Here is a 27720-nt window from a genome sequence, read left to right on the forward strand (position 1 = left end):
TTTGAATAACAAAGCAGGAAAGAAAGAAAGACCTTCTGTGCCGTATGGAATCCTAGCAGCCACAAAGCACTCGGCAATGCCAAGTATCAGAGCTCACCAGCAACTCTCCCCAGAGAAGTGGTATGGCTCACTTGTACTATAGCTCACCAGCAACTCTCCCCAGAGAAGTGGTATGGCTCACGTATAATATAGCTCACCCGCAACTCTCACCAGAGAAGTGGTATGGCTCACGTATAATATAGCTCACCAGCAACTCTCACCAGAGAAGTGGTATGGCCCACTTAAGATTTTATATATATTCCATCAACTGAGCTTACCAGCAACTCTCACCAGAAAAGTGGTAAATCATATTTAAGGTTTTATAGATATTCCAGCAACTGAGCTCAGCCACAACTCTCACCAGAGAAGTGGTATGGCGTATTTAAGGTTTTATAGATAGATTCCAGCAATTGAGCTCACCAGCAACCACCAGAGAAGTGATATAGACCACGTAAAGTTCTGTATATATATAGTATTGTTCCACGAATCGTAAAGGAATGAATACACTTCCTACTTAATAAAAGAAGCTAAAGAGTAGAGAGAACATGGGAGGGGCCTGGTCCGGTCCGGAGGGACTAAAGGAAAGCAAATTAGCAGGTAAGATCTAATTTCTCCTTCCTTAGCGTCCCTCCGGACCGGACCAGGATTGGACTGATGGGAAGTACCAAAGCAGTAATCTGAAGGGAGGGACCCTATGAAAACTGCAGAGAAATGTTCATGCTGCATAGGCCACCTGGCGACAACTAACATGTAGTGTGTCCCAATGAGCAAATAAAATGAAACTAGGACTAAGTTGCCAACTTACCAATGTGCACCGAGAGCACCAAAAATCGCCATAGTAAGAATAGAGCCCGCTTCTGAAGTTGTGGAATATGTTGTAATACGCTGTGGAACTGCCCTCTCAGCGAGAAGAGAAAGACATTCTCATTTCCTTGATCCTTCGCGATATAGCGGGTTAGAAACAATGAAAAACTTTTACGCCTACTGGCTAGAAGGACAAAACCAATAAGAAAAAACCGATTGGGAAAGGTGAAAATTTTAAACTACAGCAGACCGAAAAGAAGTTACCAGCCGTAGAAGTATTCCACACATAGATCTACTTGCTGCAATGGTTACTAGGAAACACTGCTTGAAGAGGAAAACTTTATAGAAAAAGTTATGGCTACTAGAAAACAGAACTTTAAGAGTCTGTTCACCTAGCTGGTGGACGAAGAGGGGGGTACAGGTGCAGGACTCCTTTAAGAAACCGCTTTGACAGTGGATGCTGCATAAGCGTGCGGTTGTCAACAGTATCATGCATCACTGATAGAGCTGCCAAATGAACTCTAATGGATGAGTAAGACAGACAAGATTTCGCAAGATGCAGAAGACATTCCAAAACATGCAAAATGGATATTGTTTGTGGAATGAAGTGGCGAGAGGAGCACCACAGAGTGAACTGTCGCCACTTTGATTCATAGGACTTTAATGTAGATTTCTGTCTGGAAGCAATTAAAACTTGAAGTACTTCCTGCGAAGATATCAAAGATGTTGCGGACCCAGTAACCACGCCATAAGTAGAGTGATTGGGGGTCCGGATGTAGAAGGGTGCCTTGGTTCTGCGTAAACACCTAGTGAGATGACGGAAGAAACGCATAAAGAAGGTTGAAAAACCCCTGCTGGACGTTGGCATCTGTCCCTGTCTCCGTCAAGACTGTTGCTGAATGGAAGAAGCAAGAAATGTTCGTGAGCCTGAAGGCAAAAAGAGATAGCCCTGAAGTGTCGCAGTGAGGAAGTAAGGCTGAAAAAATGAGAGTCCATTCACCTAAATGCAGGGTGACACAACTAAGAAAAAATGAGTACAAACTCAAGAGTATACTCTTAACTCCTCCTTGGCGGATGACATAACCCATTGCCATGGCAAGGACCAACATAGCTCTCTCCGCCTTGTTTGTCAGTAGGGAAAACAAAATTCAACCGAAGGTAAAACGAATTGCTGAGGTCCCCCAGAAAAAAATATATACAAACAAGCTTCTGCCAAAAAGTGTACTGCACGAAGCATCCCAATGACAGAACTAAGGTTCTTGAGATAACTAGATGACACTTAAATAGCGCGATTGATGACCCTGAGATTCGCAATAGGATGAAGGAAAATTCCTTCTTGGGCATTAGAAAGTAAAATTGCATTCTGCAGAATAGAGCGAGGAAATGGCCGAAGGCCCAAGGTCACCAAGAAAATATAAACTGGGATGTTTGCAGAGGAGACAAAAGACTGTGCGCCAACCTGACTAAACAAAGAGAAAATCAGAGATATCTGATGAGAGATCAACTGAGAGGCCTGGCTACAATCACCACCCAACCTAGAGACTGTAAGAAATGCAACACCCGGTGCGTGACCTGAGAAACTCTGCTGATAAGACTTTCTCCAATCAGGCAGTCGTCTAGGTAGAATGAAATGACCCTAAGAGCGCAATGAACATCCTCTTAGATCTATAAAAGAACGGAAGAGAGAGTACTGCTGAAAATGACCGGTAATGCATAAGCAAAAAACTAGCCATTCTCTGGATCCTGAGGAGAAGAGGAAGGGTGACCAAGGACACCAGTTAAATAGGGCTACAAACTCCAACCCTATCTCTATGGCGTTCCATAGCTTGGGTAAGTTCTGAATATAGAAAGTTCTGAATATAGGAGTCCACCAGCTATGGTAGTATGCTCCGGACAGAAAAAAATTGTCCCAGTATGAACGTCTGATTCACCGGCCTGTAATTTCTTGGATCTCCCTAATCCACATAACACTAATCCACGTACCACGGTCATGCGTCCTCCCTCACTGAGATGTAGATTGTAAACTCCTTTGAGCAGGGAACGTCCTTCTTTGTTAATTTGTACAGCGCTGCGTAACCCTAGTAGCGCTCTAGAAATGTTAAGTAGTAGTAGTAGTAGTACCAGACTCACACCCAATAGATATGAATGTTGAGCTTGTTTCAGGTTAAAACACCGAACCTAGGCCCAGGGTCCCCAGTGTTCCTAGTGGTGAACAGCCATGGCAAATATTGTATGCGTTAGTTTGCAGAATTACTGCAAAGCCTTGCTTTTGGAGCAGAGATTTCTGTTCGATACTCTCGTGAGAGGTTTTTTTTTTTTTTTTTTTTAACTTTAATGCTGTTCTGGCTGTAGAAAGGTGGACATTTGAGCTTCCCCAGAATGGCAAAACTTATGTACCTATGCCCATTAGATATGAATGCTGGACTTGATGGACTTTAGGCCTTACCCAGCATAACCATACTTATGTACCTATGGCATAAATACACAGGAAGTGAGTGAATCCCCTGCCAATTGAAAGAACACTCTGGAGTGAAGGCGCATAGAATGAAAATGAAAAAGGACAAACTTGGAAATTACCTGTAACGAAAAAAATGAAGTTGTGCCACAGCCACTTGGTGAAGGCAGTGTAGACAAGACTGTATCTGAATTCAAGAAGCTTGATATAACATCAGGTCTCTAAGGAAGAGGAAGAGATAGCAGATGGTGTGTATAGGCATACTGGACCAAACCAGGATGTTTATAATCTGCCAATGCTGAACTGATAGAGTAGAGACAAACACGAGTAGATGGTTTGAGGACCGTCCACTATCTTTAAGTGAAAAGATGACTTTATTCTCTAAGTGACCATATGTCCTGTAAAAACCAGAAGAAAGCTAAAATGAAATATGAGAGGCTTCAAGGCAGTTGGAAAAGAAGGGAAGACATGAATAAAGCATGCCTGCTAAGGCAGCTGAGTGATTGGGAGCTTGGTAGACAGGACTGTCCCTCAGAGAATATGAAAGAGCTGATATATCCCCATGGCATCTGAACAATATACTGTATGCCTCTAGAGAAGGCTTCTTAAAGTCGGAAAAAGAAAACACTGTATAACACTACAGCCATTGAGAGTGATTGTCTGTTAAGTTCTTAAAACACTATATAACATCATAGGCATGGAGTAAAATGCTTGAAAGGAACTAAGATATTATGGTCAGAATTGCAAAGTATCAATCAATTGACTCTTAGACAATGTAGTCCTATTCACCAGGGAATGAGAAAGACAGAAATTTACTCTATGCCTATAGAGAAAGTTTCTAAAGTTCTTAAAACACTGTATAATACTACAGCTATTGAGGAAAATGCTTGAAATGAATTATGATATTATGATAAGATGTAGATTTTCCACCAGGCAATGAAAAATGACTGAGCACCAGAAAAAACTAGTGTTAACAGCCCCGTGATACATAGAAATTTAAAAGAAGAAAAGCTTGTTATATATCCATATATGAAAGGAGCCCCCTTTCAACCAAATATTGCCTGCTGATGTGAAGAGCATTTTAGAATACGCCGTTCAGCACATACAAAAGTGTACACATCTTGGAGCCGAACTGCTCTATGAACTGCAGCCTTACCTTCAGCAGAGAGATCCCTGACTGATAAGATGGAGGGAGAAACAAAATGGCCGCCGTTCGCGCCACTGGCCCTGTGGCGATCGTCGACAGCACCGCCCCGACACCTCCGAACAAGCGGAGCCCAGTGGAACGGCGAAGAAGAAACAACAGCCGGCGAAAAGGCCCCGAATAAACGGAAGGCAGCACCGGACCCGAAGAAACCTTGAAGGGATGAGCAAAATTTACACGTTCCGGCTGCATGAACTGCGCGACGCTGACCGACAGCAGCTGTTTGAACTTTTAAGCCATATCGGAAAAAAACAGGTGGCCGCGCTTACGCGGTTCGCACCTTTCTTTTTTTTTTTTTCATTTGTTTAAACTGCCGCCGCCAAAACGCAAGAAAATGGAGGAAATTAAATCTGACGAGAAAAATCGCTGTTTAAAGTCACAGACAGGGTATGATACATACCTGTAGCAGTTGTTCTCCGAGGACAGCAGGCTGATTGTTCTCACGACTGGGTTGACGTCCCGCGGCAGCCCCCCACCAACCGGAAAGAAGCTTCGCGGGACGGTCGGCCGCAGGCCACCGCCCACCGCGCATGCGCGGCCGCCTTCCCGCCCGTGCGCGACCGCTCCCGCCAGTTGAATGACAAGCAATAAAATATGAAACACACAACTCCAAAGGGGAGGAGGGAGGGTAGGTGAGAACAATCAGCCTGCTGTCCTCGGAGAACACTGCTACAGGTATGTATCATACCTTTCTCCGAGGACAAGCAGGCTGCTTGTTCTCACGACTGGGGTATCCCTAGCTCTCAGGCTCACTCAAACAGTAACCCAGGTCAATTGAACCTCGCAACGGCGAGGGTACAACAGAAATTGACCTACGAAGAACAACTAACTGAGAGTGCAGCCTGACCAGAATAAATTCGGGTCCTGGAGGGTGGAGTTGGATTTACACCCCAAACAGATTCTGCAACACAGACTGCCCGAACCGACTGTCGCGTCGGGTATCCTGCTGGAGGCAGTAATGAGATGTGAATGTGTGGACAGATGACCACGTCGCAGCCTTGCAGATCTCTTCAATAGTGGCTGACTTCAAGTGGGCCACCGACGCTGCCATGGCTCTGACACTATGAGCCGTGACATGACCCTCAAGAGCCAGCCCAGCCTGGGCGTAAGTGAAGGAAATGCAATCTGCTAGCCAATTGGAGATGGTGCGTTTCCCGACAGCGACCCCTAGCCTGTTAGGGTCGAAAGAAATAAACAATTGGGCGGACTGTCTGTTGGCTGTGTCCGCTCCAAGTAGAAGGCCAATGCTCTCTTGCAGTCCAATGTGTGCAACTGACGTTCAGCAGGGCGGGTATGCGGCCATGGGGAAGAATGTTGGCAAGACAATTGACTGGTAAGATGGAACTCCGACACCACCTTCGGCAGGAACTTTGGGTGAGTGCGGAGCACTACTCTGTTGTGATGAAATTTAGTATATGGAGCATGAGCTACTAGGGCTTGAAGCTCACTGACCCTACGAGCTGAAGTAACTGCCACCAAGAAAATGACCTTCCAGGTCAAGTACTTCAGATGGCAGGTATTCAGTGGCTCAAAAGGAGGTTTCATCAGCTGGGTGAGGACGACCGTTGAGATCCCATGACACAGTAGGAGGCTTGATAGGGGGCTTGACAAAAGCAAGCCTCTCATGAATCGAACGACTAAAGGCTCTCCAGAGATGGCTTTACCTTCCACACGATAATGGTAAGCACTAATCGCACTAAGGTGATTCCTACTGAGTTGGTCTTGAGGCCAGACTCTGATAAGTGCAGAAGGTATTCAAGCAGGTTCTGTGCAGGGCAAGAACGAGGTTCTAGGGCCTTGCTCTCACACCAAACGACAAACCTCCTCCACTTGAAAAAGTAACTCTTTTTAGTGGAATCCTTCCTAGAGGCAAGCAAGACCCGGGAGACACCCTCAGACAGACCAACGCAGCGAAGTCTACGCCCCTCAACATCCAGGCCGTGAGAGCCAGGGATTGAAGGTTGGGTGGCAGCAACGCTCCGTCGTTCTGCGAAATGAGAGTCGGAAAACACTCCAATCTCCACGGTTCTTCGGAGGACAACTCCAGAAGAAGAGGGAACCAGATCTGACGGGGCCAAAGGGCGCTATCAGAATCATGGTGCCGCGGTCCTTGCTTGAGCTTCAGTAAGGTCTTCCCACCAAAGGTATGGGAGGATAAGCATACAGGAGGCCGGTCCCCCAATGAAGGAGAAAGGCATCTGACGCTAGCCTGCCGTGTGTCTGAAGTCTGGAACAGAACAGAGGCAGCTTGTGGTTGGTCTGAGAGGCGAAAAGATCCACCGAGGGGGTGCCCCACTCTCGGAAAGATCTTGCGTACACTCTGGAATGGAGCGACCACTCGTGCGGTTGCAGGACTCTGCTCAGTCTGTCGGCCAGACTGTGTTTACGCCTGCCAGGTACGGGCTTGGAGAAGCATGCCGAACCGACACGCCCCAACGCCAACATACCGACGGCTTCCTGACACAGGGGCGAAGATCCGGTGCCCCACTGCTTGTTGACGTAATACATTGCAACCTGATTGTCTGTCCGAACTTTGGATAATTTGGCAGGACAGCCGATCTCTGAAAGCCTTCAGTGAGTTCTAGATCGCTCGGAGCTCCAGGAGGTGATCTGCAGATCCTTTTCCTGGAGGGACCACAGACCCTGGGTGTGAAGCCCATCGAACCATGGGCTCCCCACCCCAGGCGAGATGCATCCGTCGTCAGCACTTTCGTGGGCCTGCGGAATTTGGAATGGCGTCCCAGGGTCAAATTGGTCCGTATGGTCCACCAGAGCAGTGAAGTGCGGCAACTGGTGGAGAGGCGGATGACATCCTCTAGATTCCCGGTGGCTTGGAACCACTGGGAAGCTAGGGTCCATTGAGCAGATCTCATGTGAAGACGAGCCATGGGAGTCACATGAACTGTGGAGGCCATATGACCCAGAAGTCTCAACATCTGCCGAGCTGTGATCTGCTGAGACGCTCTGGTCTGCGAAGCCAGGGCCAAGAGATTGGTGGCCTCGCTTCGGGAAGGTAGGCCTGAGCCGTCTGGGAATTCAGCAGCGCTCCTATGAATTCCAGAGACTGAGTTGGCTGGAGATGGGACTTTGGGTAATTTATCACAAACCCCAGCAGCTCCAGAAGTTGAATAGTGCACTGCATGGACCGGAGGGCTCCGGCCCTCCGAGGTGTTCTTGACCAGCCAATCGTCGAGATATGGGAACACGTGCACTCCCAGCTTTCGTAGGTAGGCCGCTACCACCACGAGGCACTTTGTAAACACTCGGGGGGCAGAGGCGAGCCCAAAGGGCAGCACACAATACTGAAAGTGCCGTGCGCCCAGGCGGAATCTGAGATACTGTCCGTGAGCTGGCAGTATCGGGAGTGAGTGTATGCGTCCTTTAAATCCAGGGAACATAGCCAATCGTTTTTTCTGAATCATTGGCAGAAGGGTGCCCAAGGAAAGCATCCTGAACTTTTCTTTGACCAGGAATTTGTTCAGGCCTCTCAGGTCTAGGATGGGACGCATCCCCCCTGTTTCTTTTCCACAAGGAAGTACCTGGAATAGAATCCCTGCCCTTCCTGCCCGGGTGGTACGGGCTCGACCGCATTGGCGCTGAGAAGGGCGGAGAGTTCCTCTGCAAGTACCTGCTTATTGATGGGAGCTGAAAGACTGAGCTCCCGGGGGACAATTTGGAGGCAGGGAGGCCAAATTCAGGGCGTATCCGTACCGCACTATTTGGAGAACCCACTGGTCGGAGGTTATGAGAGGCCACCTTTGGTGAAAGAATTTTAACCTCCCTACGACCGGCAGGGGTCGTCCGGTACGGACACTTGTAGGGCGGCTATGTTCCCATGGATCCAGTCAAAAGCCCGTCCCCGGCTTTTGCTGTGGAGGCGCAGGGGGCTGCTTAGGGCGCACGCTGTTGACGGGAACGAGCGCGCTGGGGCTGTCCCTGTGCCTGACGAGGCCTTCGGGCCGGCTGGTTGTACCTACGCTTCGCAAAAGAATAGGGTGCAGCCTGCCGAGCCCGGGAAAAACGCCCGCCCGCAGGGGCGGGTGCTGAAGGCGCCCGGTGGAGAGCTGTCGAGAGCGGTTCCCGCTGATGCAGTTGGTCAACCATCTGCTCGACCTTCTCGCCAAAAATATTATCCCCCCCGGCAAGGGACGTCATGTGGATGCTCATATGAGGCAGGTAAGATTGGATGCGGGTCACGAGCATGGAGGATTGGTAGGCCTTCCTCCCAAATGAGTCCAGAGTGCGAGACTCCCGCCCCGGGGGCGCCGAGGCGGTATCCCTCGAACTCCGTGCCCTCTTGAGAGCAGAATCCACGACCGCTGAGTCATGGGGCAACTGGGGCCGCATGAGCTCTGGGTCAGAGTGGATCCTGTACTGGGACTCTGCTTTCTTGGGAATGGTGGGTTAGTTAGTGGTCGCACCCAGTTCCGAAGCAGCGTCTCCTTCAGGACATTGTGCAGCGGTACCGTGGAGGACTCTCTAGGTGGTGATGGATAGTCGAGGACCTCGAGCATCTCGGCCCTCGGCTCTTCCACAGAGACCACGGGAAAGGGAATGCTTATAGACATATCCCGCACAAAGGAGGCAAAGGAGGAGACTCTCAGGAGGTGAGAGCTTCCTCTCCGGTGACGGCGTGGGGTCCGAGGGAAGGCCCGTAGACTCCTCTGAGGAGAAATATCTCGGGTCCTCCTCTTCCCCCCACGAGTCCTCATCCTCAGGTATCGGACATTAGCTCATGTAGCTGAGTCCGGTACCGGGCCCGGCTCGACGTCGAGGCACCGAGGTCTCGGTGTCGTCGAGCGGTGGACTCCCGCGCCGGCGGGGACGGAGCTCCCTCCATCGACGTCGACTCCACCTGCGTGGCGGTCGAGACCGGCACCGCAAGCGGCGGCGGTGTCGACAGCCCCGGCGCCCGGGCTAGAGCTCGCCGGCGCCACAAGTCCATCGGCGCCGGGGGCGCAAGCACCCCCGACGCCGGCACAGCCTGGCGCATCAGCCCTTCCAGGATCCCCGGAAGGATGGCTCTGAGGCACTCGTCCAGGCCGCTGCCGGGAAAGGCGGGTGGGGCCGGTAAGGGTGTCGGTGCCAGAAGCTGCTGGGGGCCAGGAGACGGCACCGAGGGTGCCGGAACCCCGACGCGTCGGGTACCTCCACCACCGACGGAGATCTATCCTCTCTGCGATGACGCTTCGGCGTCGACTCCTCTTCAGGGTGCACCGAGGGCTCCCGGTGACGGCGCTTCTTATCTTTTTTTCCGGTGCACGTCACCGGCGCCGGAGGGCATGGAGGGAGGAGGAGGTCGATCCCACCTCGGTCTCGAGGTACCGGGTCCGACAGGGTTCGGTCCACGTGGCTCACGAGCTGAGGGAGTGACCGGGGCCGACTGCCCACGCGGCCTCTCAACCCCACTCTCACCGGCGGACCGGCGGGCCGACGGGACCTGTTCTCCTGGGGTCGCTGCCATCGGTGCCGATGTCTCGGGCATCGATACCGGTACCGAAGACCCGGCCTTCGATACCGATGCCGTCGAGGTCGACGTCGAGGGGGCCGGCGCAAGTTCCAAAAAGACGGTCCCGCAGAACTTGCCTCGCAACCTTAGTCGTTTTCCGGAGACCGAGACACAGCGCGCACGACTTGAGATTGTGCTCCGGCCCGAGGCACTGGAGGCACCAAGCGTGGGTGTCGGTCTGCGAGATCGGCCGGACCGCAGCGACCACACTTTTTAAATCCACTCGGGACCTTCGAGGGACATCGACGAAAAAATCGCGTCGGCGAAGTCAAAGTCGGCAATGGTGGCTAAAAATCACACCACGAAAAAACTAGCCGACCGAGCGGCCACTAGGCCGCAACGAGGCGTCCCCGCTGGAAGCGAGGGAAAAGGGGAGCGCGTGCTCCACACGCGCGAAAATCTTTTTTTTTTTTTTTTTTGTTAACAGTACAAAGAAAGAAAAGAAAGAGGAACCGAACGGGTCAAAGCAACGATCCGCGTAAACGCGGTCGAAAAATCCGGCGGCTGAACGGAGAGAGAGGCAATTGCACAACTCTCTCCAGTCGCGGAAAAAAAGTAACTGGCGGGAGCGGTCGCGCATGGGCGGGAAGGCGGTCCGCGCATGCGCGGTGGGCGTGGCCTGCGTGCCAACCGTCCCGCGAAGCTTCTTCCGGTTGGTGGGGGCTGCCGCGGACGTCAACCCAGTCGTGAGAACAAGCAGCCTGCTTGTCCTCGGAGAAACTGAATTATTTCTTCTGTTTTTTTTTTTTTTTTTTTTATAACCCCTCAATCATAATAAAACACTGGAGCTGCCTGCTCGTTAGAAGTCTGGGGAAAGACAGGCTGCTTCTTTGGAATTTCCTTTATTTGATTAATTCTTTTAAAAGCAGCTGCCTGTTAAAAGTGGCTGCCTCTCCCAAAAACGGTACACCTTTCCAGAGAAAGGGACGGCCCTTCCCTGCTAAGCCAGGGAGATGGGGAGGAAGGGGGGTGGACTCGAGACACCCGAGTTTAACACCCCCGAGGCTGTCAAAGAAAGAGAAAGGAAACCCTGTCAAGCCTCTAAATAAGATTCCAGGCACAGAAGAATTATCACAAATATCTGTAATATCTAAAGAGAAAGGAGAGAGACTAATGGCTCACTTCCTACCTGCTGGGAGACTGAGAAAATACTGAGGCTAAGGTCACATGGCCAGGGCTCCTATTGGCTCTCTAGAGTCAGAGTTTTTTCTCAGTCTCCACCTGCTGGTAGGCGAGCACAACCCATCAGTCCAATCCTGGTCCGGTCCGGAGGGACGCTAAGGAATGGGCATATTCACTAATTAAGAAGCAAACGTAGTAAGTCATCTGTTCAACAGTATCTCCCGTACCCCTCTCAGATAACATAAATAACCACTAATATTCATGAGCTCGATTCTGTGTCATCAAGTAGGCTGATGCAGTCATGGGGATTGTTACCATGAACCAACTCGAAAAACAGTGCATATGTGAGTGCATGATACTTACAGAAAGATAGTGGAGCATGCTACTGCATACTGCCCTGAGCTTCTGCCTTTGTTTCTGTGCTGGAGTGACTGATGAAAAACAGTAAAGTCTAGAGAGTGACTCTTTGTCACTGCATTTTCCTTTCTGCTCGGGAAAGTCAGAAGCTGTGCTGTTTGTGCTTACTAGAATGAGCAGTAATCTGTGCACTTTTCAGGAGGAAAGCTACAAACTGCTCAAGAAAATTTCCTTCTGTTTATGGCTGAACTGTTCCAGAGTGATGTTATTGCAATCATATAGGTTTAAAAGGGTTTTGAAAAAATGGCAAGTTTATTAAAAAATAAATAAAAATGTTTTAGTTTTTTTGTACTTTTTAATAAACTTGCCCTTGGGTTAGGGAGCAACCACAGAGATTCCAGAATTTCGTTTCAAAAGGGTTTTTTTTATTTTTAAGAAAAAAAAACTCTTTAGCAAGTTTGTCGTATGTGGCTCTGTAAGTTTATTTATTGGTGCTTATATACTACATAATTGGAATGCTAATTATTCAGTACTATGTGGCTTATAATAACTAAGACTAGAAATGCATACAATATATTTTTACAAGTATGAAGAAAACAAAGTGAGATTTTGAAAAGAGCAAACAAAAAAATAACATTTGCTATTTAGTTGTCTAAATGTAAAAGTTTGCTAAAACGTAATGCCTTGAGAAATTTGCAAAATAGTTGGTAATCCATTTTCTCTCATTAGGGATGGTGTTCTACCACCAATTTGAACCTGTATGTGAGAAATCTCTGCTCAATATGGATTTATATATGATGTATTTATAACTAGAAAAATGTATGAGAGTTTTTTGATCTAGTAGACATATTGATGGTAGGTAAATCTATTAGCTTCATCATGTAATCTGGGCTCATGCCATAATTTTGTAGATGAATGTACATGTTTTAAAAGATGATTTTGGCTTTGATTGGTAGCCAATGTAATTTAGATAATAGTAGTGATGCCCTATCAAATTTTGAAGCTTTGCATAAAAGTCCAGCAGCAGTATTTAAGGTAGTTTGAAGTTTTTTGATGAGGGATTCCTTATTCCCTAAATAGACTGAGTTGCAGTAATCCAATTGTGAAATGACTGTTTGAACAAGGGAATGAAAAGAAGAAAATGGGCAGAAAGATCTGATTCTTTTCAGTTTCCATAAAGATCTAAAGGCTTTGGTTACTACGGAATTAACTTGATTGGAATTGGATGATGATGATCCCAAGAATTTTCAAATTATGTTTCAATGGATAGTTAGTCTGATGGTAAAACTGGTTTGATTGTGGAAGTTAGAAATTATGAGAAATGTAGTTATCTCCCCATCACGAAACGCCTAGTCACCCACCTGGGGTTATCCCACGCCCTCTTAGAGGGTCTATCCACAGCACAGCTCACCTGCCACTTGTGTTCTACACTAGCACCCTCCTTCCACCAACTGGGTCACAACCGCCTCTGGGCAAGTCTCCCGCTCTCAAATTATCCCCAGGGATTTCTAGGTTACTGGGGCCACACTCCGTGGTCTCATAGTTCCCAGAAAGCACTCACAGACCCAACACACAAACTACCAAGATTCTTTATCAGTCCACACAGGCAGAGTCAACAAACTAAACAGATTTATTGTCACACTTGAATGAACAAAAAAAAAAAGTGCAATCAGCAAACAAGTAACTGAAATACAAATCAATTAACATTAACTAAACATTTGGTTACTTCCTAAAAAGTACCTGAGTGATAAGAACATATATAACTGTTGTTTACAGGGCTTCAGCAAAGAGCTCTCTCTCTTTCTTCTCCCAGGCTGAAACTGAAGTAACAGCCAGCAACTGCTGGGTAATTTCAAACTCTAGGCCAATCAGAGCCCAGAACAGTCAAGCTTCAAATAAAACTACAGGCATTTCCTTTATCTGTATGCTAAATAAAAAAAAGAGATCAGTCCTCTGTAATAGCATTAAGCATAAACATACACCACCTGATGGCCAAACTAGAGACATGCACTTCAAGATTTAATAAAGGCAATTTTACAAGCTTAACACACACTGTTCTGTCACACTCCCTATTTAATTTTAAATGGAAGGATGTTATCCAATTCTCCATGAGATCCAAAATTGATTCAATACTGGAGAGGACATCCTGAATGAATGTCAAAGGGAAGACAGTTAACGTCGTCAGCTTATATAAAAGACTGCAAACCTTGGTGATGGTCTTGTAGGCAGACTCCCAGAAGAAGTCGGCCAAGGGGCGGGCAAACTCGAGTTTGTAGCCAACCCAAATGACCTCCAAGACCCATTTGTCAGAACTTACCCTAGCCCATTCCCCCAGGAAATGGGACAGCTGTCCCCCAACAACTGGTAGGGAAAGGACAAGGGCCCCATCACTGCGAGACTCTTGCTGCAGAAAACGAGACCTCTGGAAGGTTCCCGCGCATCCTGTACTATAGCGCTCTGCCTCCCGGAACAGATGCATTCCAGCATGGAAGCCCATCCTTGGTCTATCTACAGGTAGGCACTGACATTTAGAATCCCCCAGCGCCTTTATCTCTTCCAGATCCTCTCCGAAGAGGAGTTTCCCCCGGAATGGCAACCTCACCAGGTGCTTAGAGGTCACATCCGCCGCCCAATGCTGCAACTAAATCCAGTGGCATGCCATGACTGCCAACAAAGCCACTTTGCTGAAGCTCGAAGCAGATCATAAAGAAAATCCGCCAAGTAGGCCAAACCAGATTCCAGGGCCGGAAGGAAGCCAACAAGCTCCTCTGCAGAAGAGGCCTTCTGCACCCATGAGAGGCATATTCAGGCTGCATATACAACCATCTGAATGCTCAACACCACCATCTCAAAAGAAAATCTGAAGTGATGACTCCAACTTATGGTTCTGTGGATCCTTAAAATGCCGTACCGCCCTCAACCAGTAAGGTTGTCTTTTTAGTAACCGCCGCAACCAAAGAGTCTACCATAGGCAGTCTTAGGGACTCCAAGTCCAACGCAGCAGAAAGAGGAGGCACACGATCGCCCAGGCCACCCGCAAACTTGCTTCTGGCATGTCCCATTGCACCAAGATGAAGACTTTCATAACCTAATGAAATTTGGTGGTGCTTTTGGTCCCAGACCTGATAGAGGGGGGTGGGCGGTGGCCCAGCCACAGCATCAGGTGAAGAGATATCCAAAATCTCGAACGCCTGGATTATCAGGACGGGAAGTTCATCCTTCCGAAACAAGAGTCCCACCGTGGTGTCATTCCCCTCTTCTGGCATTTCCCCCTCCTCAAAAAGGTCCCTGGCCCCTTGAGGGCAGACCCCAGAAAGGAAGGCGTCATTCGTGTCTGAAGCAATGGAGGAGTCATCCAGATCTAAGGCCTCAACCTGGGCCCACTTGGCTAACAGGGGCTGATGAAAGGAAAGAGGTCGGGGGGAGGGGAGGAGAGATGCGACACTGTGAGGACCCCCTGCCCGTTTCAACATGAAAGCTTGTGCACAAAAAGCACAAACTCCGGTGAGAAAGGAGCACTGTTGCCCCCAGTATTCCCCTCGCACATGGGGGTCAGTCAATGCATGAGTCTGCTCAGCCTGGCTGTCCCACTGCCACGTACTGCACCGAACGCAGCTGGGCAGACAAAATGGTTCCCATTGGGAAACAGGCACCCAAAAATCCCACCAAAACGGAAATCAGCTCCTCGTTTAATTGGGCTACCCGCTACCAGCGGCTGCATGTCCAGCACTTTTTGGTGCGTGTATGTTTCACACTCCTCTTCCCGACGCTGCTCTCTGGCTCCCACACCGACATAAGGAGTGCTGAGAGGCGAACCCAGTCAAACTCCCCCTCCCTCTCCGGGAGGAGCTCCCAGTGCTGCACAGCACTCCTCCGTCTTTTTTTTTTTTTTTTTTTTTAAACTGCCCTGCAGACACATCAACAGGTTTTGTGATTTTTTTTTTTTTTTTTTGAAAGGCAGGAGATCACTGCAGCCAGACAAACCAAGGCACAGATGTTAGGGAGCATGGCGGGGGCGTGGGGAGGAGGACCTGGCACCACAAGGTGTACCTCAACTATCCCAAGATCTGGGACATCAAACCCTGATCCAGGCTCAAAACAAGGTCCGGGGAATGGGTTAGGACCTGGATCTATCCAGAGCTGAACGGCTATGACGCTCCACCTGCTAGATAGAGAGAATACCAATGTTAAGTTGGCTGCACCAGCTTAACCATGGTGGCGCTCTCTGTCTCCACCTGCTGGTAGAGGGATATAACCCACAAGCTCTGGACTGATCTGTGAGGCGCTATGGAAAATCAAATAATTTCAGAGGGAGACTATGAAAACAAAAATGATTTTCTGAAATCCATAGTAAACTGTTGAATGTTTGCAGTGTAGGATTTTCCTTTTCTCTAGTACTGAATGAAAGTCTTGACATCTTGACACTGCAAGGATTACTTTGTTCAGAAGTCTCAGTGCTCAGATATCTGCGTTTTCAAAAGAAATATTAATAAGGAGATCTCAGAAAACCCTCTGCAAACATTTTTTAAAAATGTAGCATTTAACACCGTTTTTAGGATTTAAATCATACCAGAAAGAAATCCCTATATTATAGCTGGCTAAGGTTCTATGTTCCATAGGTATCTGACATTGCTGTTGACAGGTCAAACGCATCTAGTTCTGAAGTGTATTGCTGCTGACAGGCTGTACTGAGCTCAAACCATGTCAAATGGTGAAATTAGGCCTTACCTGCTAATTTTCTTTCCTCTAGACCCTCCAGACCGGTCAAGACGCTTGGGTTATGCTCGCCTACCAGCAGAGGGAGACTGAGAACACAAAACTTGAGACTATGTACTTATAACCTGTGCCTAGCCATCTATAGCCAGTATACACTTAGCAAAGCAGAGAATAAAAACACAACTGTGAAACTAGAAACCCCTGTACCTGGAAAACCCAAGGACAAGTACCAACAGTGTGCTGAAAACAGACAAGACGTCACAGCGTCCCGCTCTGTAATGTCTTAGAGTCAAAGAATTCTCTCTGACCACACAAAACCTTAAAGGAATAGTCCTAGCAGAACACGGCTCAAAATACTGCTATCCCTATACACGGCTCAAAATACTGTTATGCAAAGACACGGCTGAGGAATACTTCTGCGAAAAGAACGGGTGGGCTCCTGACCGGTCTGGAGGGTCTAGAGGAAAGAAAATTAGCAGGTAAGGCCTAATTTCACCTTCCTCATCAACCCTCCAGACCGGTCAAGACGCTTGGGACGTACCAAAGCAGTATCCCAACTAAGGGCGGGACCCACGAAAAGCAGAAGACAACACAGCCGCTCCAAACCGGGCATCTTCTTTCGCCTGAACATCAAGTCTGTAATGCTTCACAAAGGAATGGATGGAGGACCACACCGCTGCCCTACAAATATCCTGCGGTGGAATAAAACTAGCTTCCGCCCAAGAAGCGGCTACTCCCCGAGTAGAATGTGCCTTAAGTAAAGAGGGCACTGCCCGACGCCTCAACAAATAAGCCGAAGCAATAGTCTCCTTCAACCATCTAGCCAGAGTAGCCTTGGAGGCAGCTTCACCTTTCTTGGGACCTCCAAACAAAACAAACAACCTGTCCGAAGATCGAAAATCTTGGGTTCTGCTCAAATATGACCGCAAGACGCGCCGCACATCCAACTTAGCCAAACGACGCTGCAAGGGATCCCCAGCACGATCCCCCAACACTGGCAACGAAATCACCTGATTGACATGAAAAAAAGACACCACCTTAGGAACAAAGGAAGGAACCGTGCGTAAAGTCACTTTCTCTTTGGCAAAGGACAGAAAAGGCTCTCTGCAAGATAAAGCCTGAAGCTCCGAAATCCTACGCGCTGAAGAAATAGCCACCAAAAAGACTGTCTTCAAAGTAAGGTCCTTACACGTAATGGAAGGCAAGGGTTCAAACGGAGGCCCCGCCAGAGCCTCCAAGACCAAATTTAAATCCCAAGACGGAACCACCGGGCGGCGAGGCGGCCGAAGCAACTTCACTGCCTTCAAAAACCGCCCCACGTCTGGAGAAGCCGCCAAGGATACTCCCCGAACCTTACCTCTAAAACAAGACAAGGCTGACACCTGAACCTTCAGAGAGGAGAGCGAAAGCCCCCTATCCAAACCATCCTGAAGAAAATCCAACACTTCCACTGCCGAAACGCGCAACGGGGCATAGCCCCGCTCCTGACACCAATTCTCGAAAATGCGCCACACCGCACATATGCCAAGGAAGTAGACCTCTTACGAGACCGCAACATTGTATCAATCACCCTGGCCGAGAACCTTTGCGTCTTAACGGTGCCTTTCAAGAGCCAAGCCATAAGCAAGAACGAGAGGGGTCGGCCATCTCGATCGGCCCCTGAACCAATCTCACCCGAGGCCCCAGGGGAATCGGATCCTGCACCAGCAACCGCATCAGATCTCCGTACCACGGACGCCGGGGCCAATTGGGCGCTAATCAGAACTACTAATCCCGAGTGACGACCGATCCGCTGGACCACGCGGCCCACCAGCAGCCACGGCGGAAACACGTAGAGCAACTGCTGAGTCGGCCACGGAAGGACCAGCGCGTCGATGCCCTCGGCCCGAGAATCTCTTCGACGACTGAAGAACCGAGAGACTTGTGCATTGGCGGACGACGCCATTAGATCCAACACCGGTCGACCCCACTGTAACACTATCCGCTCGAACACGGAGGGATGGAGAGCCCACTCTCCGGGATCCAACGTGTGCCTGCTCAGATAATCCGTGCTCACGTTGTCCACCCCTGCCACGTGCCCCGCCGAGAGACTCTGCAGATGTGCTTCTGCCCACACCAGCAACTCTGCTGCCTCTACCGCTAAACCGGGACTCTTCGTTCCTCCCTGTCGATTCACATACGCCACGGCTGTGGCATTGTCGGAAAGCACCCTGACTGCCTTGCCGTCTACCAGACTCTGAAAGGACCGAAGAGCCAACCGAATTGCACGCGTCTCCAGACGATTGATGGACCAACATGCCTCCTCCACTGTCCAAAGTCCCTGGGCCACCTGTCCCAGACAATGCGCCCCCCAGCCCATCAAACTCGCATCCGTGGTCATCACCACCCAATGTGGAGTGGCCAGCGGCATGCCCTTCGCTAGGTTCGGAGAATGGAGCCACCAGCTGAGACTGCGACGAACCACCTCCGACAGAGAGAGACTCTCCTCCAGATCCTGCGACTGAGGGGACCAACGAGACAACAACGCACCCTGCAGCTGCCTCATATGCGCCCTGGCCCAGGGAACTACCTCTATTGATGCGGCCATCAGACCCAACACCTGAAGGTACTCCCGCGCCGACGGTGCCCTCTGGGCTCGGAAATGACGGATCTGAGCTTGCAGCTTGGACATGCGAGAGGGAGTCAAGAACACCCGGCCTCTCTTCGTGTCGAAACGGACTCCCAGATACTCGAGAGACTGCGACGGCACTAGGTGACTCTTGGCCAGATTGACAACCCAGCCCAGAGATTGCAAAAAGGACACCACCCGACCGGTGACCTCCTTGCTCTCCGACCTTGACTTGGCCCGAATCAACCAGTCGTCTAGGTACGGGTGCACCAAAATGCCCTGCAACCGCAGAGCTGCTGCCACCACGACCATCACCTTGGAGAAGGTTCGAGGAGCAGTGGCCAGGCCGAAGGGAAGCGCGCAAAACTGAAAATGTCTCCCTAGCACCACAAAGCGAAGAAAACGCTGATGCGCCTCCAGGATGGGGATGTGCAAATACGCTTCTGTCAGATCTAGAGAAGTCAGAAATTCCCCTTCCTGAACCGCTACAATGACGGAGCGTAACGTTTCCATCCGAAAGGAAGGAACCTTTAGGGCTGCATTGACCTTCTTGAGATCCAAAATGGGACGAAAAGCGTCCTCTTTTTTGGGAACCACGAAGTATATGGAATAACATCCCTTTCCTTTCTCTGCTGGAGGAACAGGTACTACAGCCCCTAAATCTACCAGGCGCGACAGAGTATCTCGGACCGCTCTCGCCTTGCGCCGAGAATGACAGGGAGACACGAGAAAGAAGTCGGACAGAGGTCTGTCGAACTCTAGCGCGTACCCGTCTCGGACTATTTGCAGCACCCACTGGTCTGACGTGATCTGGGCCCATCTCTGGTAAAACAAGCGTAAGCGAGCCCCCACGCGGACCAGAGGCTGGGCCCCCAAACCATCATTGAGAAGGACGGGACGCACCGGACGCTCCCGAAGAGAAACCTCGCCCTCCACGACAGCCACCGCGAAAGGACTGGGTTCTCTGAAAGAAACGACCCTAGTCCCACCAGAATATCTACCAGGCCGATACCGCTTAGCTTCCTGAAACCGTCCACGACCCGCGGATCCCCTAGAAGCCTTAGGGCGAAGCTCCGGAAGCCGAGGAACCTTAGCGTCACTAAGACCTCTCACCAACTTATCCAACTCTTCACCAAACAGCAAAGAGCCTTTAAACGGAAGCGAACACAACTTGGCCTTGGACGCAGCATCCGCCATCCAGCCTCTTAACCACAGGGCCAGACGAGCTGCCACCGCTAGAGACATGTTCTTTGCCGAGGCCCGCAACAAATCATACAGCGCATCCGCCAAAAAGGAGGACCCCAACTCCAACTTTGCCAGATCTTGAGTCAAAGAGGCTCTATCTAAGAGCCGCTCCGCCCAACGGAAACAAGCCCGCGCCACCAGACCTCCACAGACCGACGCCTGCAACGCCAGAGCCGACAAATCAAAACTGCGCTTTAGGAAAGTCTCCAATTTTCTATCCTGAGGGTCTCGCAACGCAGCCCCTCCATCCACCGGAATCGCCGTAGCCTTAGTCACTGCCGTCACCACGGCATCCACGGTCGGAGGCTTGAAAGAATCTCTATCTTCCTGCGGCAGGGGATAAAGCTTAGCCATGGCCCGAGCCACCTTACATGGCGCCTCCGGCGCCTGCCACTCCTGAGTAATCATTTCTCTCAAATCCGCATTCATAGGGAAAGTACACGACACCCGTCTGATCCCCTTAACCAACGGATCCTGCTTCCCGGCCTCTAACGGAGCTGCCGCCGGATCAAATTTGAGGGTCGCAACCACCTGATCAATCAGCTCTGACAATTCATCTCGCTGAAAAATGCGCACCACCGAGGGATCCTCCCCAGGCAGCGCAAGCTCCTTATCATAGCCAGCCAGCGACCCCTCCTGCTCTCCTAGAAGGCTAAAGTCACCCTCCGACTCCGGAGGCGAAAAATCTTCTAACTCCTCAGACCACTCTACACGTGGTCTCTTCGCGCTAGCCCCCCCCGTCCCCAAGACTAAGGGGCTCGCTCGAGTCGGCCCCGCCTGCCAAGCCTGAAATAAATTCCAAATGAAATCCGGGGGAAACCCGATCCTACCCAGGCATCGCCCCCCGAAAGGCGCTGAAAATTGACTGCCCTGCAGTCCCCCGACTCCGTTGGGCCCATGCAGCGCCGAATCCAAATGGCGGCGGTTCCCGCCAAAAAACGGAAACCGCCGCAGGGCCGCTAGTCAAAGGCGCCGCAACCTCTGGGACGCAAGTCGCGGGAACCTCCGCCGCTAACACCAGGCGGTACGGAGGATTGCGGCTTTGGCTCCCCGCAAAAACGACAAGTGCTGCCCACCGCGTCAACGCCCGACGCGCACTACGATCTACACCGAAGCGGTCTCCCTGACATCTTCGCGAAGCCCAGCTGACCGCCAACAACAAGTGCCTCAATAGTAAGAACAAAGAAAAAACTCACCCCGAGCAGGAAAAACTCAGCGCCTTGACCACAGCTGAACAGCTCCGTCTCTCCGGAGTGCAGCTCCAATAGCTCTCCCCAGCGTTTGGGCCTGACTCTTTTTTTTTTTTTTTTCAATCAAACTTTACTGCAGCCTTTAATTTGAGCCTTGCTGCTGCTAACACCATCTGGCACTCAAGGCTGCAGTATACAAACTGCAGCCGAGGCACAAAGCTGCCCAAACGGAGAGCCAGACCGGGGGAGGGACCCGGCCACCCGGGTGTGACACCCCAAAGGGGACAATGACGGGCCCCAGCGGACCCGCAACCCCTAGCACACCAAAATCTTCCAGGCACAGGGATCCATTGGAAATAGCACAGAAACAAAGGAAAACTCTGAAAATTAACTCAAAAACCTATCCAGATCGGGCAAGCTGCACAGGCTGCCTGTCTACCCTCTGCTGAGACTGAGAAAATACTGGCTATAGATGGCTAGGCACAGGTTATAAGTACATAGTCTCAAGTTTTGTGTTCTCAGTCTCCCTCTGCTGGTAGGCGAGCATAACCCAAGCGTCTTGACCGGTCTGGAGGGTTGATGAGGAAGTTGGTGGTTTCTTGGCACAGTGGTGGCAAAGTGCCCGATGACTACTGGTTCACTCCAAGTTTGGTCAGACGCTAGCCATTTCACAGTGTGTTATTTACAACCTCAGTCTTCTGTTTGATGCTTCCCGCCTGAATGGAAACAGGAAATTGCATCAGACAGAAGGCTGTTGGATCAGCACAGCAGCAGTGTGTAGGAATTGCCTTGGGCTTCTGAAGACCTATGGAGGGAATAACTTTTAAAAGGTACACGGGGAGGGGGGGAGAGGAGGACAGGAGAGAAAGACAGAAGTCTGACCTGGGGGGGGGGGGGGGGGGGGCTACAAGAGATATGGAAATACAGACATGGTAATCTGCGGGAAATGCTTTTGTTTTATCACACTAAAAAGTTTTTCTTCTTCCTGTAATCAGGGTAAACTCTTCAAAATGTTTACCATTACGTGGATTATCGCATGTCCCCATCCCCATGTCATTCTTTAGTCCTTTTTCTCCTCTAAGCGCATTGTGACATAGTGAGATTTCATATAAAAATGTTTCTGGTGGCATTTACTTTAGTGCATAACTTACAAAGCAAACCACAGTAGAGTCAAGGAAGATTTTCAAGTTGTTTAGAAAACTTATGTTATTGTGATTTTTTTTAAATGCACTCTAAATATCTTCAGGTATCATTAGAATATACAGTACAAAAACTATCAGCACCTTAGGGAAAAAATTCCATTAGTGTATGAACTGAGTTAAAGACAGCTATTCTCTTTGTGCATAGTTATATACACCACCATTATACTTTTTTTTGTACATTTACATACCAACATTTACTTCCCACTATGAATGTAACAAACATCAAGACAAAACCATAGCCATACTTCCCTTGGACTCACCATTTCATGGAGTAACACGTTACCATCTTTAGTAAGCTTTATGTCCCCAGCACCAGACACAAGCCTGCAGAAGACAAAAATAAGACCCCAAAACATCATTTGCATATAGCACTTACACCCTCCGAGATCACTGCAAATGGACTGTGTTGGTGGCTGTCTCTATGGCCCCTTTACCACTTACAGTTGCCATATTCTATCTTTTGTTAAGTTGTGGGAAGTGGTGGTGGTGGGGAACTGTTCGATAATTCAGTAATTACCCTATGATCCCCTCCTTATTTCCTGTTAATTAACCTAAAAGGGCAAAAAGACACTGAGGGGTATGTTTACTAAGGCGTGTTAGTGTTATTAATGTGCCTTTAAAGTTAAGTGCATTAAACACTAACACACCAAAACATTGCTATGGGTGCATTAGTGTTTAACACGCGTTAAAATCTCTAACATGCCTATAGCTCACCTTAGTAAACACAGCCCCGTGATTTTTAATACTGGGGAGGGGGGAACTGGGAATATTTTGTATTATATAGATGTCTTTATCCTCTTCTCGTGGGCTTGGAGGGGCTTACTTCTCTTTCAGAAGTATATTTAGTTCTATTGTAAACCCCTAAGTAAAAACAATTTTATAGGCAGTATAGCAAATAAAGATGAACTATTGGCAAGTTGTAAGGGTTTTTTCTAATTTAAAAAATTTTTTTTTAACTGGATTAAATGCCTCCGATTGCCTTGAAAGAGTTATCCTCTCCTACACAGCAGTGAAGAAATAATGCAGTTATACTAAAATTAAAAAGAATAAAAGCCCTTGACGTGTTTATATCTCAAAGTCAAAGGGAGAGGTTGACCGATGTGAAAAGACAGTAAAACTTTAGTTGAGAGGCTCTATATCTGATAATGGGTGAGAAAGTCAATATCTTTGTTAAACTCTTTTGTTAGCTTCAAACTGCTTCATAATCCTAATTTCAAATTCTCCTTGTCCAGAATAGTTTTTTGTGTCATACTTTTGATGGACTCTGGTCTCTGAAAGCTGATGCCTTACTGTATCAGTCAATGAAGTACTACCTGTCTGCATCATTCTAATTTCAAATGGTTTCCATTCTCAAAGTTTCCTTTGATTATCTCAATTGTGAAGTCTTTAATAATGAAACACACTGTTTTTCTCTGTAATATGTTGTGCTACAATGACCACTACATTAATAGCCATACTATCAGACCAATGGTCCATCTAGCCCACTGTTTCTAACAGTGGCCAAGCAAGGTCACAAGTACCTGGCAGAAACCCAAATTGTGGCAACATTCAATGCTACCAATCAGAGGGCAAGCAGTTGCATCCCCATGTCTGTCTCAATAGCAGAATATGGACTTTTCCTCCAGGAACTTGCTGGATCATGTATAGCATATGTACATATGAGCCCTAAATTACTTTTTTGTGGCCTTAAAGCTATGTCAAATTACCCCCCCCCCCCCAACTCCTTTGTTGGAACAGTAATAGTATATTACAGGTAGCTAACTACCACTACGAATCATTTCTATAGTGCTACTAGACACACACAAGGCATATGTAGGTGCTTTCTCTGTCCCTGGTGGGCTCACAATCTGAAGTGTTTTCTTTTGTATCTGGGGCAATGGACGGTTAAATCATTTGCCCAAGGGTCACAAGGAGCTGCAGTGGGAATTAAACCCAGTTCCCCAGCTCACTGCACTAACAAATGCAACAAATAAAATAAACCATTAGGCTACTCCTCTACACTTGGGTTCAATGTATTAGAGTTTGCATAAATGTATTGTTCCATTACTAATCTGAATAATCCAAAAGCAATTCACAGATATTAAATTGTATATGACACCTTTTTATAGTTATAAAAAAGTTTGGACAACTGGTGAAAAATGAAGTTCATCTATTCCAGAGGTTCAATTAACCAAGCTGTCAAGTCTAGTGTTCGCATATCTGATGTACTAGAGTACCATGATTTTGGGTTATCAGATCTTCGTTTAGTGGCAAAGCCACGGAGCACCAACTTAACATTTGTCTTAGAAACGGGTACCAGGGCTGTCTTGGCATATTTGGCAAGCTGCGGAATTAGAAAAGATTAAAAAAAAAGAGCGACCAAAATGATAAAGTGGATGGAACTCCCCTTGTGTGAGAAAATGCTAAAGAGATTAGGGCTCTTCAGCTTGGAAAAGAGACAGATGAGGAGGAAGATATGATTAAGGTCTACAAAATCCTGAGTGGTGTAGAATGAGAATAAAAGTAAATCGATTTTTTACTCATTCCAAAAGTACAAAGACTAGGGGACACCCAAGGAAGTTAAATGGAAATACTTTTAAAACAAATAGGAGGAAATATTTTTTCACTCAACAAATAGTCAAACTCTGGAATTCTTTGCCGGAGGATGTAGTAAGAGCGTACCTAGGTTTAAAAAAAGGTTTGGACAAGTTCCTGGAGGAAAAGTCCATATTCTGCTATTGAGACAGACATGGGGATGCAACTGCTTGCCCTGGGATTGGTAGCATGGAATGCTGCTACCATTTGGGTTTCTGCCAGCTACTTGTGACCTTGCTTGGCCACTGTTGGAAACAGGATACTGGGCTACATGGACCACTGGCCTGACAGTATGGCTACTCTTATGTTCTTAAGTGTTCTGGAAATCAATGGAATTGGCAGAAAAGCATAAAGAAGTCCTGTTTTCTATGAAATGAAGAATGCATCTGCTGCTTTTCTGTATGAGGTTGGATATTTTGAGCACAACTTCCAGCTTTTCGCATTAACTGATGAGAAGAGATCTATTTCTAATAGTGTCCCCCATTTTCAAAATAGGATTGAATAATTGTGTTCTGCTGTGGGAATCTATCATCATGTTCAGTATTCATGGAAGACACAATGCTATTGAGAATTTAGTTAAGTCACTAGATTGCATATGTTGGTGGTAGCCTCTTCACAAATGGTTTGGATCCTACGCCTCCCTGCTTGTTAACATAGTACACTGCTACTTGATTGCCCATCTGTACACTTATGATTTGATTCTTTAACTGATACTATATGTTCGCTAATGAACTAACCAAGTGCCCTGTGCGAGAAGATGATTGAGATGTGATTCCCTTCTGTGAGACAACAGGAATAGATCGCTTTGGTCACCAATCAATGCAAAATGCCCAAAGTTTGGTTTCATATCCCTGTATCATAAATTAACAAAATAATTTCAAGACAAAGTTTGGCTCAAAACATCCAACCTCAAATACCTGCAGAAGCTTTCCGAAAACGCTGAGGAACTCAAGTTACATATATTTTCATATGAAATTACAATTATTTAAATCAAAAGCAGTTAGCAGCTCCAAATTACACATTCAGTGCCTGTATCTTTGATTTTGGCAAACCCAAATACAGTGCACTGCAGATGTCAATACGTGATATCACAAAACTTTGTACCACAGCCCAAAAATAACATTGTGGTAACATAGGTTGCAACTTAGCTAACGGATGAAGCTGAAAAAATGCTGACTTATCCACCTGCTTGATTCTTCATAGATAGTAGAGTCGAAAATTAAGCTCAATACATGCATACATTCCTGTACTGGCAACACAGAATCACGCAAGCTCACAGACCGACATTGCAAAAGATCTGGATCCTTTCCCACAAACATAGATCCTATACTATACCTACACGTTCCTAAAAAATTTCACCCAACGAAGTCATATAGATGTTGAACAATAAAGCTGAAAGTGCAGAACCTTGAGGCACTCCCTTAGTAACTGGCTTCATTGTAGATATGTCTCCCTTGCTAATGACTTGCATCTGACAACTCTTCCAAAAAGAAGGAAACCAGTTCCACAAATCTCTATTCGTTTAAGCTTTAATAACAAAGGATCATTATCAACTGTGTTGTGCAGACTGGATGGACCGCACAGGTCTTTATCTGCCGTCATTTACTATGTTACATTCAAATTCAAACTGAAAATCTATTCTGAACAGCAACAAAACAAAAATCTCTATGACAAGACCTAGAGTTGAGCCCCCTATGTCTAGAAAATAATTCCCCGCCCCATCGCCCAATGTAGAGCCAAACCTTATTTTTGCGGCAGAAAACGGCTTCTCTGGCGCTCGCGCGGCCACGAGGATCAGCCCTGAAACCAGAATACCCAGCTACGTAAAAGACGTTATGCACGCTCCATAGAATGCACAATTTCAACATTAGGAAATGTGCGTATAAAGCGCAAACTCTTTTGTTACGACTAGTGTGGTCTATGGGATCCTACGCAAGTTGCAAAAACTTCATCGGTTGGTGAGCAACCGGTAACGGTAAACACCGCCCTGCCTCACCCCATCCCCACGTCTCCAAGACACACCACAGCCCCTCTTCCCAAAACCTGACATACCAACAACCCAACCCTTTCGGCATTCTTAACGTACATTTTCATAGTGCCTTTAGGCCCCAAGTTGGTCCGTAGAACGTCCTGCAGACCGCGTGCCGCACTGATGTTCACAGCCAGCGCAGCCTGGGCTCTTGCCACCTCAGCTTTAGGGTTCAGAGCCTTTACGGCAGCCATACTGAGAGAAGGTGCGTATCCCCAAAGAAACGGAATACACCCGAGGCTGACTTGGCGGCCCACCACCCTCACCACGCTCCTCAGCTCCAACGAAAGGAAGAAGAATGTACTTCGGTCACACGCTCACGCGTCGCTTCTAGAACAATCTAACTTGCTCGCCTGGAGCTTCCCACCCCGCTATGTAAAATGTGATTGGTGGAAGCAGGCCGCGGTCGCCAGGGCTTCGTGAGGCAATTGGTGGGGTTTAAGGAGCGTCAGTTCTCGCGCGACATCGTTACCTTTTGTCGCCTTCGGGGCCGCGCAGCAGAGTGGATTAGCGCCGCCGGAAGCTCAGCTCACTCAGTGCCAGTGCTGGACGCCCTAAACGCAAAAATAACTGTAGGGTGGTATCTAACGTACAAGAGCTGTGATGCAAGACTAGTGCCTTTGGTTACAAACATTTAAAATTAAAAAATAAAAAGCGATACAAAAT

The 27720-nt window shown here is 48.3% G+C and overlaps 1 protein-coding gene across 1 annotated transcript in view; it reads right to left on the minus strand.

Annotated features, from left to right (window-relative positions):
• Nucleotides 1–27384, minus strand: part of CCT6A (chaperonin containing TCP1 subunit 6A) — a 103819-nt gene extending 76435 nt beyond the window's left edge. The window contains exons 1-2 of the mRNA XM_030222360.1: nt 27112–27384; nt 22712–22775 (exon numbers count right to left, since the gene is read on the minus strand). Coding sequence (XP_030078220.1) covers nt 22712–22775; nt 27112–27248 — 201 coding nt within the window. The 5' untranslated portion in view covers nt 27249–27384. The remainder of the gene's footprint in view (nt 1–22711; nt 22776–27111) is intronic.
• Between the last annotated feature and the right edge of the window lie 336 nt (nt 27385–27720).

Source organism: Microcaecilia unicolor, chromosome 13 (genome assembly GCF_901765095.1).
Source record: "Microcaecilia unicolor chromosome 13, aMicUni1.1, whole genome shotgun sequence".
Classification (NCBI taxonomy): Eukaryota; Metazoa; Chordata; class Amphibia; order Gymnophiona; family Siphonopidae; genus Microcaecilia; species Microcaecilia unicolor.